At 57.9% G+C, this 13,595-nt stretch overlaps 1 protein-coding gene across 3 annotated transcripts; it reads left to right on the top strand.

The window, feature by feature from the left end:
* Nucleotides 1-181: 181 nt before the first annotated feature.
* Nucleotides 182-13,595, top strand: RIMS3 (regulating synaptic membrane exocytosis 3). 3 transcript variants are annotated; one of them, XM_071767677.1, is made up of 8 exons: nucleotides 182-245; nucleotides 7,812-8,071; nucleotides 8,286-8,427; nucleotides 8,530-8,642; nucleotides 8,907-9,008; nucleotides 9,124-9,263; nucleotides 9,469-9,714; nucleotides 9,987-10,701. In XM_071767677.1, exons 2-7 carry the CDS (start codon nucleotides 7,858-7,860, stop codon nucleotides 9,679-9,681), a joined length of 924 nt encoding a protein of 307 aa, XP_071623778.1. In that variant the 5' UTR covers nucleotides 182-245; nucleotides 7,812-7,857; the 3' UTR covers nucleotides 9,682-9,714; nucleotides 9,987-10,701. The 3 variants fall into 3 exon arrangements, with proteins under 3 accessions (XP_071623778.1, XP_071623777.1, XP_071623776.1); XM_071767676.1 differs by having other exon boundaries at nucleotides 9,469-13,595; XM_071767675.1 differs by lacking the exon at nucleotides 182-245 and adding an exon at nucleotides 4,650-5,439 and having other exon boundaries at nucleotides 9,469-13,595.

The following is a 13,595-nucleotide window of genomic DNA, read 5'->3' as shown; positions in this document are numbered from 1 at the left end:
TGGGATCCCACTGATGAGCGCAGGGTCCGGACGATGGGTTTTGGGGTTCAGCTGAGAAGGGGACACAGCTGACAGCTTTCGGGGTGAAGCCGGCAGCCCCGGACCAGCCCCTCGGGGGATGCGAGCCCTTCGCCGCCGCCATCGGGGCCGTCCCGGGGCTCCCCCGCCCGCCGTTCCCAGCAGCCCGCCGGGGCCGAGGGGAGGAGCGGGAGCGGGCACGGGCGGCGGCGGCGGCGGCGGCAGCGGTGAGTGCCCGCGGCGGTGGGGAGAGACCGGGAGAGCGGGATGGACACAGCCTGGGGCCCCGCGGACGCCGGCGGGGCTGCACCTGCCCCGGAGCATCCCCCGGCAGCGGCGGGTGGGGGGGAGCGAGAGGGGGGCAGCGATTTTTGGGGATGCCCGTGGCAGATGAGGTGCCCGGGAGGGTCAGGATGAGCTCTCCGGCAGCTCCGGGGAGGGTGAGGTGGGGGTGGAAAGGAGGGGTGCCGACCCCCGGTGGGGCAGCCCAGGTCGGTGTCCCCCCCCCCATGTCTGCCAAGGAGGTGCGCCCTAAAACATAGTCCAGTTCCCAGCTGAGATGTGAGCACCCCAAAAACATCGCTGCACCGGCAGCGGGGGGGGCTACGGCATCGCTCCCCCAGCCCTCCCGGGTGGGTGCTGCCGGGGCCGGTTCACCGGAGCCGTCTGGGGCAGCGATTCCCATCCAGCGCTGGGCAACGGGAACGCTTTCCCGTGCCACGCACCCATCATCCAGCCGGGAGCCCCTTGGCGTCAGCCCCGTCCCGTGCACGGCGGGGACACGGGGGTAGGGACCGGCCAAAGTGGGGGTCCTGCCCGGGGGGTGTTTGCCCCCTCATCTTTCCACCGGGCAGCCCACGGAATGCCAACCTCACCTCTCCGTGGGCTCTCCGGGGTCTCCAGCTCGGGTTTCGGACGTGGTTTTGGCTCTGCTGGATCCGGAGAGCCCACTTTGCCTGTTGGGCCGGTGCCGTGGCTGCTTCTGTAGGGAAATGTGTTAAAGGATTGATGAGAAGGGGGGAAACGATGCCCCGTGACAGGCAGCAACCCCTGCTCCCTGCGTACCCCAGGGGTGACAGAAAGTGGGGACAAGGTGGGCATCGCGTGTCCCCCCCCGGGAAGCTCCCGAGGGGGCACAGAGCGGCCCGGCCACCACTGAGCAGTGCCACCAGCAGCTCTGCACCTCGACACGGTCCCCAGAGCCGGTGGCACTGCCTGGGTGGTCCCTGCGGGAGGTGGTGGCGCAGGTGGTGGCACAGGGACCACCCCGTGCTGCCCATTCCCTTCGTGTGCTGAGAAGAGGATCCTGCAGATCCCCTCGAGGGATGGGATCTGCTGCCGGGGGACATTCCAGGGGGACATTCCAGGGGCCCCCAGCCCCATCCAGCTCGGTCCCTTCCTGAGCAGCCCAGCGCCTGCTCCCACACCTCTCACCTCCAGCCCCACTTCCCTCCCGTGCCCATTTCTTTCTCCATCACCACCTCTCTGCTGTGCTCACGCGGTTCTCTCCCCCGAGGAGCTCTGTACCTTCTCCAACACCCTTTTGCGAGGGCAAACTGCTGCCTCCCACCTCCCTGTGGGCATGACATCCCCTGGCTCTCTCTTCGTCCCCATTTCAGCCTCATCCTCGCAGCATGTGGGACACGGACAGAGGATGAGGTGGTTGGGTCTCAGCCTGCCCCTTGCACCCCAAGCTGGGGGGCAAATCCCCACTGGCTTCCCCCACACACCCCGGATCCATCGTCCCCCAGCTCACCCATATGGATGGGACCCTCGAGGAGCTCAGCTCCTGCTCTCCCTGAGCTGCAGCCCAACAGGAAGCATCACATCAGTGCAAGATGCAGTTGGAGGTTATGAAAATGCCTCATCTTATTTCCCCCCCACCCTGCTTATTAAAACCCAAGCCACACGGCCCCATCTCCCTGCATCCATTCCAATGCACTGAAAATGTATTGTCACAGCATCTCCCCTAGCAGGGCAGCCGGCTCGTTTAGTAATTATTTTAAAGTGATTTAGCACAGGACTGACAGCCCAGATTTAGCAGGGACTGATTGGCACACACACTCGCTGCCTGCTGGGTCTGGGGGCTTCCCACTTGCCCCACGATGCTGTGTCTGACCGTGGGGGTGATCACAGTGGGATCCTCCCCGAGCTCCTCACCCATCCCGCAGGGGAAGGGTCTCCTGGAACTGCAGGTTTCTCAGCCTGCAAATAGCAAATTGGAGCTGTTGGGTGGTGGAGCAACAAGAGAGGACTTGGCCTCCAATTTGAGTGCCCTCCTGCATCCCTCCTCGCCCTGGCTGAGCCACCCTGAGCAGCACCTTGCTGGGAGCAGCTGCCCCATCGTTCTGTCCCCATTCTGTGCCAGGGATGAGGGTGCTGGTGCTGGCCCAGGAGAGCTGTTCCAGCTCTGCTCTCCAGGACTGCACAGCCCCTGGCAGAGGGCTGGGGGATTGCTGCGGGCAGTGTCAGGCTCCTGCTGTCTCTTGGCATGGCTCCGGCTCACAGAAGTCTTCCTACAGCAAGCAAGTTTTCTGCTGATCCCTTAAGAAGCTTTGCTGTAATAGTGCAGTCTTAGCATTTAAAAAAGCAACTTTTTTTCTCTGCAAACAGCCTGACTTACACCCAGCTCCTGCTGGGCTCTGGAGCCAGCTGGGACCTGTGGGCTGGATGCAGCAGGGTGGATTGGACCTGGTCAGATGGCTCCTGGGCTGCTGGCACCAAGCTGTCCCAGAGCCACGTCCTCCTTCCTGCTGGACACGGGGCTGTGGGGACCACGGGAGGTGTGGGTGGGTTTGCTCACCCGTCCTAGAGCTTGGTCCTGGGGAGTCCAACAGGGGCTGTAGTGCTGGGAACCTCTACTGTGGGCAGGGCCTGAGCAGGCAGGACAGAAGATGGTTCATGCTTTGATTTGATCTCGAGGGACTTCCCAGCTCTGGGTCCGTGTGGGATACGGAGCTCCTGAAAGGAAAAGTGAGATTTGCTGATGGGGGGGGGACCAGGGGGGCTGCTGGGTGCTGGCCACTGGTGGAAGGAAATCAGATGTTCCCTGCAAGAAGAAGAGCTGGTGGGAACAGCAGAAAGGCAGAGCTGATAGCAGTCCTTCCCTGGAGGAAGCAGCTCCATGAAATATTGATGGGATTCACACACAGCAGCCGGGCGGTGCGAGCTGCATTGCAGAGCTCGGAGCCGTGTGGCTGGGAAGGCAGCGGCTGCTGGGGAAGGGGAGAAGCTCCTTCCCACAGCCCCTCCATGCCAGTTGAGATGGGGACCAGCCCTGGCTCATCCTGTTCCAGCCCACAGTGCCTGAGCCCCAGGTGAGAGGATGGGGGCTGAGCACAGGTGACCCCATTCCTGACCCACCCCAGGGGCCACCGAAGGCCCTGGGGCTGCTTCCTGACATCCTCCACCCCCATGGAACTGGCCCAGTTTTCAGGGCTGTGTGGCTGCAGCATCTCACTCCCTCCAGGAGCAGCTGCCAGCAGCCACGTTCCTGCTCCTGCAGGTCCCTGCTCCCTCCCCTGAGCTGTCCACTGGGGCCCAAAGGTGCATCCAAGGCAGAAGAACCCAGATCCAGGTGGCACATCCAGGGGAGGGGACCGGACCAGCAGGGCTGTCCTGATGCTTGCTGCAGTGCCACATCTGCTCGCTGGCCAAGGTGGCTGGGTGGGAGCTGGCTGTCCCCCAGCCACAGCCCCCCCTGGGTGGCTTTTGCTCCTCTGATTCTTTTATGTTGCCTAGGAAACAATGGGATTCAGCACAGATCTGATTTAACCAAGCAGCAGACGTCACACAGGGACGTGGGGAAAAGGGACGGCGTGGTCAGGGCACCACTGGGCTACCAGAGTCTTGGAGGAGCTTAGCCCAAGATCAGGAGAGGGGAAGGGGCAGACATGGGTGCCCCCAGCTCCCACACCCATTCTCCCACCAAATGAAAGGTGGGTGCAGAAAGGTGCCATGATCCTGCTTGTCCCTCCTGGAGATGCCCAGTTCACTGTCCTGGTACTGCTGGCTCATCCCTTCTGCTGGATGAAGATGAGCTTTGGGAATGAGGATGGCCCAGACATGGGCCAAGGTGCCTGTGGACACAGCAGGGACTGAGGAAGACACAGGGTCCAACATCAGAGTTGGTTGTTGCATGTCCTGCTGTTGCTGCCAGGAGATCCCCAGGCAGGGCTCTGGTGATCCGTGGCTCCCAGTCCATCCCTCTGCACAGGAGCAGCACAGAGGAGAGCATCCACAGCAGAAATGATGGTTGGACCCGACTCACTGCCAGGCTTGAGGAGCACCATCCCACTGCTTTTCCCTCACAGGAGAGATGTGATGCATCCCTTGGGTTGCTGGAGGAATTGTTCTCCATGAAGCTGTCTCTCAGCCCATCAAGATGTCCCCAGACTGTCACCACCATCCCATCAGCAGGTGAACCGAGCTCCTCACCCATACCATGAGCACCAGAATTTCTCATCCTGGGGGAAGGGCTCCAGCTGCCACCTCCTCAGCAAAGCCTGGTGTGCCGGGGCAGTGCTGGCACCAGCTCCTGGGGCTGCTCTGCCATCCCTCCTGAGAGCATCCAGAGCTGAGCACCTCCAGTGTTTTATCCTCCTGCTCCCATCCAAGCACAGACACCTGCCTTTTGGGGAATCATCTGGACTGGAGCAACCTGGCAGGAACATGCCATGGAGTTTGCCCCATGGCTCTCCTCCTCCTGCTCCTCCTCCTGCTCCTCCTCCCAGGCAATGCTCACAAAACCTCACTCACACAGCAGCCCCTTTTTCCCAACTCAGCCCCATCTGAACTTCTCCCACTACACCCTCTGTAAGGTCCTTTCCCCACCTGTGCAGGGCACTCTTTGGGCTCCTCCTTCCTTCCCCCACAGCCTTTCCCACAACAGGCAGGTTTTTCCATCATTATTTTTCCCCTGTTTCTACCTCACTGGAAAGATTTGGGCCAGAGCTCCCCTGTAGCCCTGGGCTGTTCCTCACCACAACCAGACCCCGATACCCTCTGGTCACTGGGATGCACCAGATGGTTCTGGTGGCTTCCTGGGGTCACCTGTGACACCCCCACACCCTCCGTGCTGCCTCGCTTCCCACTTTTCCCAGCTCCAGCATTCCCTGGCAGGTCCGTGACACCCAAGTGGGGGGGACAGAGCCTGTCAGAGGGATGTCCCCAGCTCCGCTGAGCTGCATCCCAGCCCGCTGGACCGCTCTGCCCCTGCTTGGGGCTGGGAGGAGAACTGGGTCAGCCATGTAACCATGGAGATGCTGAAGGAGATGCTGAAGCAGCGCTGGCACAGCCCCGCTCTCCAGAACCCTGGAAAGATTCACCAGACCCATCTGCAGCCAGGGATGGGGCTGGGGGGCTGAGCCTCCTCGGTGGGGAGAGCAGGGTGGGTCGGTCCCCCCCGACCCCGGCAGGGCGGTAAGATGCCTCCGGCTCCTCTTTTCCTTCGGGGTGGGAGCGCGGGGAGCTCAGGGCTCGCCCCCAGCAGCCTCGCCGGGGGCTTCTGCGTCGCAGCGGGGATCATGTAAGAACAGAACGCAAGAGGGAAGGGGTGTAAGAACCAGAATGCAGGAGGGAAGGTGTTTTGCTGCCGGTCGTGCTCGTCTGCACGTTGTGCATCGGTGCCGGGCTGGGTCTCGGTGGGGCGGGGGGTGGGGGGGGATGCTCCGGCCCTGCCCGTGCCCGGGGGCTCCTTGCAGCCCACTCGGCTCGCCGGGAACCGGGGCTGGTTCCCTGGAGAACTTCTCGGGGCTGTGGTTGTGGTTTCCCGTTTGTGCGTGGGTCTGGGGGGTGGGTGGGTGCTGCCCCTCGCCCCGGCAGCTGCGGGATGTGTTTCCATGGCAGGGAAGGAGGGGGTTTGCGGGAGCTCCAGTTGCTGCGGTGGTTTTGCTCAGAGAATCCTAGTGTTTTTGTAATATAGAGAATAAATAATCGCGCGGGGGGGAGTGGATGGGGTGAAGGGAAACCTTGTGCTGTTCCCTGCATCCCTGGGCAGAGGCAGGGATGCTGTGGTGGTGCCCAGGCCAGCTCGGTCAGTCACAGCTCCAGCCCAGCTCCTCTCAGCAGCCAGGGCACTCCCTGCTCTCCCCATTTCACTCCCCTGCTCTCTGCAGGCACCAGGAGCAGATTGGGAAAAGAGATAAGGGGTAAAATTACCGGCTGGGTGAAGAAAATCCTTCCTGCGGGCGCCGGAGCGTACGCTCCCCTTCCTTTGTGGAGAATTATCCCTGTGTGTGTGTGTTGCATTGGAAATGATCCCATTAGCGCTGGGCTCTCCTGATCTAATTTGCTTCCACCAGAGCCCGGTGGCGGCTGAAGAGCCGATAGGGGAAAACAGCAGCAGGAGGGAGCCCTTTGTGTTTGCCTGGCCCGAGAAATAGCGGGGCTGGGCTGTGCCACGGCTCCTCTCACCCATCACATCGCATGGAGAGCCCCGGGCTGGGTGCTGAGCCCTCCTGCAGAGGGACGTGCATTGGCTGAGGCACAGCCTAACAGCAGGGCTGAAGGTGGGGAAACTGAGGCACGAGGGAGGGAAGTGGTTGGGGTCCATTCCCTGAGGCAGGTTCTGGCTTGTGAGCAGCTGTGTGGGGTTTGGAGCCTGGAGAGTGGGGGGTGATGTTGGAAAATGCTCATCCAGAGGTCCCAAAGGCTCAGCCCTGACCCCAAATCAAGCTGATGGCCATGTCAGGGTCCCAGTCAGCAATGAGCCCCCCCTGGGTGTGAGGAGTTGGGTGCCCACGGTGGGTCACTGCCCAAGGGAGCCTGGGAGGAAACCACCAGGCAGCAGGGAGCCCTGGGCCAGCTGCTGCTCTCTGGGAGCTCATTAGTGATATTAATGACTAATCACCCACTTGCCCCTGTTTGCATCCTGCTGTAATTGATAAATCCCCGGGTTCAGCAGCGCTGGAGCCCAGCCTGCTGCTCTGTCAGGCCTCAGTCTGTCCATGGCCCTGCCAAGATCCTTCCCCAGGGGCAGCAGCAGCAGCAGCAGCCCCCACCCTGCCCCACTCCTGGCCATAACTTATCCCCTCCGTTTGTGGCCATCTCTCTCTCTCATGAAAGGGAAATATTTTTCCAGGCGCTGCCTCCATCCATTATCATAAAGTGGCTTTTCTTGGCCTGGAGTTAATAATTCACCTTTCCTTGGAAGATGGATGCTCCCATCCCACTGCATTTTAAATATTCATGGGGAAGGGAAGGCAGTGGCTGCACGGGAGCTCTGGCAGCAGCATCGCAGCCACTGCCACCAGTGACTGCCCAGGTCCAGGCACCCTCTGTGCATCTCAGGGTCCCTCCAGGCACTGTCTGCTCAGGGGCCTCATGGCAGAGCCCAGCAGCAGCCCGGTGTCAGCCCAGTGGTGGCCGTGTGGGGGTGGAGCAGAACGGAAGGGGGATACTGCAGCCACACTTTGGAGAAGGAGGCACAGGGGGAACTTTCCTGGTTGCAAATTTGGACACCTTCAGTAGGGGTGGATAGCGTTGTCCCCGACCCCGGGGTCCCCTCCTGCTCCCAAGGTGAGTGGGCTGGTGACACACTGAGCCCTGTGCCCACCAGTGGGTCTGTCCTGGCCATCTCAGATCCCATGGGATCCACTGGGGGATCCACAGCTGCACGGTGGATCCTGTGCCCATTCCCTCACCCACGGGTGAGGAAAAAAACATCCCAACGGGTTGTGCCACCTGGATTTCATAGATTTGAAGGTTCCCTGTGGATCCTCCATCCCCAGGTGGGTGCTCTGGGTGAGACGGGCACTGCTGACCTCAACACATCCCTTGGCTTCTCCCCGCAGCTGATCCCACCCCCAGCAGAGCCGGGGAGTGCTCCAGGGGCTGACCATGTTCAACGGGGATGCCAGCTCCTCGGCGGCCAGGAATGTCATCCGGAGCTCCAGCATCAGTGGTGAGATGTACAGCATCGAGACGAGCGGGCGGGGCAGCGCCGACCCCGTCGCCATCAGCAAGAAGCGGCGATCCAGCCTGGGGGCCAAGATGGTGGCAATCGTGGGGCTGTCCCAGTGGAGCAAGAGCACCCTCCAGCTCAACCAGACTGGTGAGCTACGCTGGGGAACGTGCTGAGGGGTCCGGGGGTGCCGGAGGTGCCAGCCCCGGGGAGGGTTTTGGAGGCTGGGGGGTGTCCCTGCAGACGTGAGCTGAGTCTGGCGGGAGTCTGGGGTCTCAGTCTGGGGTCTCAGCACCCAAGGGAAAGGAGGGGAGCAGCACCCGGGGAGGCTCCTGGGCTCACCCCCCCCCATCTCGGCTTCCAGAGGGAGGCCCCAAAAAGCTGCGCAGCAACATCCGGAGGAGCACGGAGACGGGAATCGCGGTGGAGATGAGGACCAGGATCACCCGGCAGAGCAGCCGCGAGTCCACGGACGGCAGCACCAACAGCAACAGCTCCGACGGCACGTAAGGCACCGGGGGGCGAGGGGGGGACATCCCCCTGCTCCTCCCGGGTGGTCTCTCTGGAGATGGATGCCCCAGCAAAGCCCTGTGCTCTCCCCGGTGCAGGTTCATCTTCCCCACCACCCGGCTGGGGGCTGAGAGTCAGTTCAGTGACTTCCTGGACGGGCTGGGGCCGGGCCAGCTGGTGGGACGGCAGACCCTGGCCACCCCCCCCATGGGTGAGTGGCCATCTGATGAGGGGGTTCCTGCTGGGGAGGGGGCTGCTGGCTCCTGGTGCTGGCTGGAAGCACAAGGGGATGCTCCAGGCAGAGCGACCTGCAAGGTGGTTGGGGTGGGAAGGAGGGGAGGGGGGGGTGCTTGGGCTCTCACCCCTGAGGGTGGCATCTCCCACCGTGGCAGGAAAAGGAAGAGGAGGTGGGGACCAGCCTGGTGGGAGGGGATGGTCAGGGGGGGTGCTGAGCACATCTTGTCCCTGCACTCAGGTGATGTCCATGTGGGGATGGCTGAGAGGAACGGGCAGCTGGAGGTGGAGGTGATCCAGGCGAGGGGACTTATCCCAAAGATGGGCTCCAAGTGCATCCCTGGTAAACGGCTGGAGAGGGGGTTAGGGATGGAGGGGGAGAGATGGGGGTGGGTGCTGTGGTGAGACCATCACCAGGGCCTGCTCCCAGTCAGGTTCTCACCCATTTCCCAATGCAGCCACCTATGTCAAGGTTTACCTGCTGGAGAACGGCGTCTGCCTGGCCAAGAAGAAGACCAAGGTGGTGAAGAAAACCTGTGACCCCTCATACCAACAGCCTCTGCTCTTTGAGGAGAGTCCCCAGGGCAAAGTCCTGCAGGTGACATGCACCCCACAGACACCTGGGGAGAGGGAGGGCTTAGGGGAGCCAGGACACAGCAACCCACTGTCCTCCCTGCTGTCCTTCAGTTTGTGGCCTCCCCACCCCAACCATACTGGGCTCCACACTGAATTTTCCAAGTTTTCCCAAAAAACTTCCCCTGTGGTGAGCAGGGAGCTCCCCTGACCCCTGCTCTGCCCCACAGGTGATTGTCTGGGGAGATTACGGGCGCATGGACCACAAGTGCTTCATGGGGATGGCCCAGATCGTCCTGGAGGAGCTGGATCTCTCCAGCGTGGTCGCGGGATGGTACAAACTCTTCCCCACCTCCTCCCTGGCTGACTCCAGCATCGGACCCCTGACACGACGCCTCTCCCAGTCCTCCCTGGAGAGCTCCACCAGCCCCTCCTGCCCATAGGAGGGAAAGGAGATGTCCTGCCCTGCCAGAACTGTGCGTGGATTGCTGTAAATATCCTCTTTTTTTTTTTTTTTTTTTTCTTTTTTTTTTTTTTTTTTTAATTTTCCTTTTTTCTCCTTTTTTTTTTTTTTAAGTCTCCTTCCCAAACCTCCTCCCCACACGCTCCTCACGTCCCAGCACGCAGGGGGGGACGTCAGGGAGGGAGCGAGGGTTGGGTGTTTTGAGGCAGGGGGAAGGAGAAGCAAAAAAAAAAACCAAAAAAACAAAACCCCACAACCAACCAAACCCCCTCCTCGGTGAGGCAGAGCGAGGGCTGCGGCTGCCGACAGACCCGAGGCTGTTCCCGCCCCTGGGAGGGGAATGGAAGCGACGAATTCCTCTCCGACCACCTGCGAGAGCATCTCCATCCCATCCACCCCGCCAGCAGCATGTCCACGAGGTTTCTTTTCCTGCGGTTTTGTTTCCTTGCCTCTGAGGATAAGGTAGCTTTTCAAAGGGAAAAAAAAAAAAAAAAAAAAAAAAAAAAAAAGCAAGATAACAAAAAACCATCAACAAAAACAACAAACAGACAAAAAAAAACCAAACAGAAAAAAAGAGGAATATCTGACTCAGCACTACTGTTTTATTTTTGTTTTCCAAGGAATGTAGCATCTTCTCTTATGTAGCTTGCCACGTGCTAACAACACTCTCACTCTCTGCAATATCCAGGAGACTCCGGAATGTCTGGAATCATCTGCCACTCCCTGTGTTTGTTTGCTGACACAAACCCTGCCACACTGAGCAAGCACTTCTTGGGGGCTGTTGTTTTTTTTTTTTTTTTTCTTTTCTTCTTGTTTGTTTGTTTGTTTGTTTGGGGTTTTTTTCTGATTGTTTCTTTTCTGGTAGCATGTAGCCTGTGACCAGTGACATTGCCAAAGTGAGAGAGAAGAGGAAAAGGTGCAATCACCTCAGCTGCTCTCATCCTCGTGTTTCACCACTTGCTGTGGTCTTGCACGGCCAAAACAAGACCCCAAGTGCAAACTCTGTGATGCCTCACGTGAAAATTTGAGTCAGGAGAAGGTGACAGATGGAGCAGGAGGAGTGGGATGCTGGCTGATTGTCTGGCTCCCAGCCCCTTCCTCCCATGAGGGCCAGCTCGAGGTCTGGGAAGCTCTCCTTGGATCGGGGAAGTTCTCCTTGGGTCAGAGATTCTCTCCTTGGATCAGGGATTCTCTCCTTGGGTCTGGGATGCTCTCCTTGGGTCAGGGATGTTCTCCTTGGGTCAGGGATGTTCTCCTTGGATCAGGGATGCTCTCCTTGGGTCAGGGATGTTCTCCTTGGGTCAGGGATGTTCTCCTTGGGTCAGAGATTCTCTCCTCAGTACTTGAACCTCAAGGAGAAGCAGAGGGTTTGGCAGAGCCCATGCAGGATGCACCTTTCCCAACTCTCGACTTGTTGGTAAGCTACAGGGGAACATCTCAACAGCATCTTCTGCTGATCTGGAATTAGGGTGACTGAGAGGTTATGAACAAAGGACTAGAAGCTTTGAATTATCAGGATGAGTGTTTTGGGTTTTTTTGTTTGTACGTTTCGTTCGTTTGTTTTTAAAGCAGCATTTTGGTTCCCCACCGAGGGACCAGTTCTTGTAGCAAAACCAAGAATATATGGAAGCTTTTTTTGAAGGTGCCTAATGAAATTTGCTGAAAATACTCAGGGGAGACACCACTAGAAACTCTGGTTTCTTCATAGAATATACTTAACACAATGACTGTCCTGAAGGATCAGTTTCCAAAAAAGAGAAAGAAACAACGGATGCACCAAAGGATGAGAGCAGTCTTGAGACTGGAAGAGGACAAAAGGTTCGTGGGGCATTTTTTACTAAGAGGAATTGCTCTGACCTTCAGTCTTTGACACAAATCAACCCACAGCACAGCTGGGCTTTTTTACAAGTGTTTACTGGCAAAGCAGAGAATTTCACAATGCACAGAGCACAACAAAACCAACCTGTGGTTCCTCCAGGGGACGCCAGGAACCGTGACCCAGCTCCAACCTGTTGCCACAAGGGAACCAAACCAACCCTGAAGGAAAAGACTGTTGTGATGAAGCTGTCCCCCTCCACAGCCCCAGAACTGGGGTCAGCAAAGCTCTTCTGCTCACTGGCAGGTTTACCCAGCACCCCACAGTTTTACCAACATCACATCAAGGAATTCCATCTGCTGTGGTGGACTTTGGACCTTTACAAATCAAAAGAGACCTCTGAGAAGAGAACAGGCTGGATGCTGCTGGGCAGAGCTGCAGGAGGATGATTCAAGACCCCAGTGGCCACCCCGGAATGGATGAAATCCTCATCTGCCAGAGCAGGAGGTGCTGGTTCAAGCAATACGCCCCAATTTCTGAGCCTCCAGTGGTTTGAGGAAGCAAACTCGGTGCCCTGACTCCTGAAAGAGGAATAAACAATGGTCTGAACACAGCGTTCCTTGCAGAGCACAAAGCAGTTACACGAGGTCAGCGATGCCAGGATGAGGCCAAACTTTCCCTGCCCCAGCGTGCTGGATTTTAAAATATACATGAAGGAAGGCATCTTAAGAGGAAAAGCTTTCTGCTCCTTCAAGCTGACATTATTTGCTTTTTGCTTTACCAACTCCATTTCAAGGCAAAAAAAAAAAAAAAAAAGAAACGAAATGAAGAAATCTGGCTGTGGTGGGACAATAACCATGTGCCTGGGGAAGTGGAACAGCAGCGTGGGCAGAGCAGGGAGCTCTGCGGGTATTTTCTGCTCAGTGGTGAGGAGGCAGCAGCCACCCCCTTCCCCTTCCAGCACGGAGCTGCCTGGCTGGAAAGCTTTCCAGTGAGCTGCAGAGCTTTGCTGCTCCCCCTCCCCACCAGCAACGTGAGGATGAGGCTTTTCTGGAGCCTGAAACAGAGGCAGAGAGCAGAGGGAACACGGGAGCAGCAGCTGCCCAAGGTCTGGGGAAAGGCTCACGGGTTCTGTGCCAGCTGAAGATCCAGAAGCAAGAACCAGCACCTGGGTACTCCGGGGAACGTGGAAAACCCAAATACTTTGGCTTTTTTTTTTCTTAAATCATTAAAATACTGAGGATGCTTTAGAGGAGAAGAGCAGAGCTGCCATAGGAGCAATCTGCACCCCAGGTCTTGCCTGGCTGTGGATTCTCCTTTGCTGCAACGTGAGGGGTTCATGGGAACAATTCCTGCTCACTGGGAGCCCCCAGGGACTTCAGTGATTGTCACATCCTCACTGGACAAAATGAAATCCATCAAAACCTTCATTTCCTTCAGCACTCTGCATCCACCCCCCCTGGGGAGCTCCTTCTGACTTCTCTCCTGTGCCAGGACCCCCCTTGAACACGTTTGGAGGAGGTAAAATGGGAGAAGAGGCTCAGGTCTGCACTGCAACATCAGCTCCTCCTCCCTTCTGAATCTGGGGGATGTGTCAGATGTTTTCCCCCCTCAAACAACAAGAACTAAAAAGCTGACACCCCTTTCCTTCCCACATGTGACACACCAGAAAAAACACAAGCTTCTGGACTCCAGGTTTTTCTTCTGGGGGAATGTATTATTGCTTTTTTTTTTTTTTTTTTTTTCAAATGTATTTACTATATGGTTTGCAAAAAGTGGCTGCACTGCCTGGGTATTATCTCGTAGATTATTTCCTCTCTTTTCTCCACCCTCCATCAGGAAAGGAAATTCAAACCATTTGACTTGCCAGATATCTTCCCCTACACAGAATAATTAATATTAAATGGAATTGCTTTGCAGCCCATTTGAGACCCAGCACAGCTGACAGTAGATGCTGGTGTCAGGATCAAGGCAACTAAGAAGGGTGGATTTTGCCAAAACAGCCTTTAAAAGACATTTAAACATCCCCTAAAGTCTAGTAAAAAAAAAAAAAATCGAGGCCATGCAGCAAAGCACAG

This window comes from Heliangelus exortis, chromosome 24, assembly GCF_036169615.1.
Source record: "Heliangelus exortis chromosome 24, bHelExo1.hap1, whole genome shotgun sequence".
In the NCBI taxonomy this organism is placed as follows: Eukaryota; Metazoa; Chordata; class Aves; order Apodiformes; family Trochilidae; genus Heliangelus; species Heliangelus exortis.
Note: the sequence above shows the minus strand (reverse complement) of the source record. Positions and strands in the feature narration are given on the sequence as shown.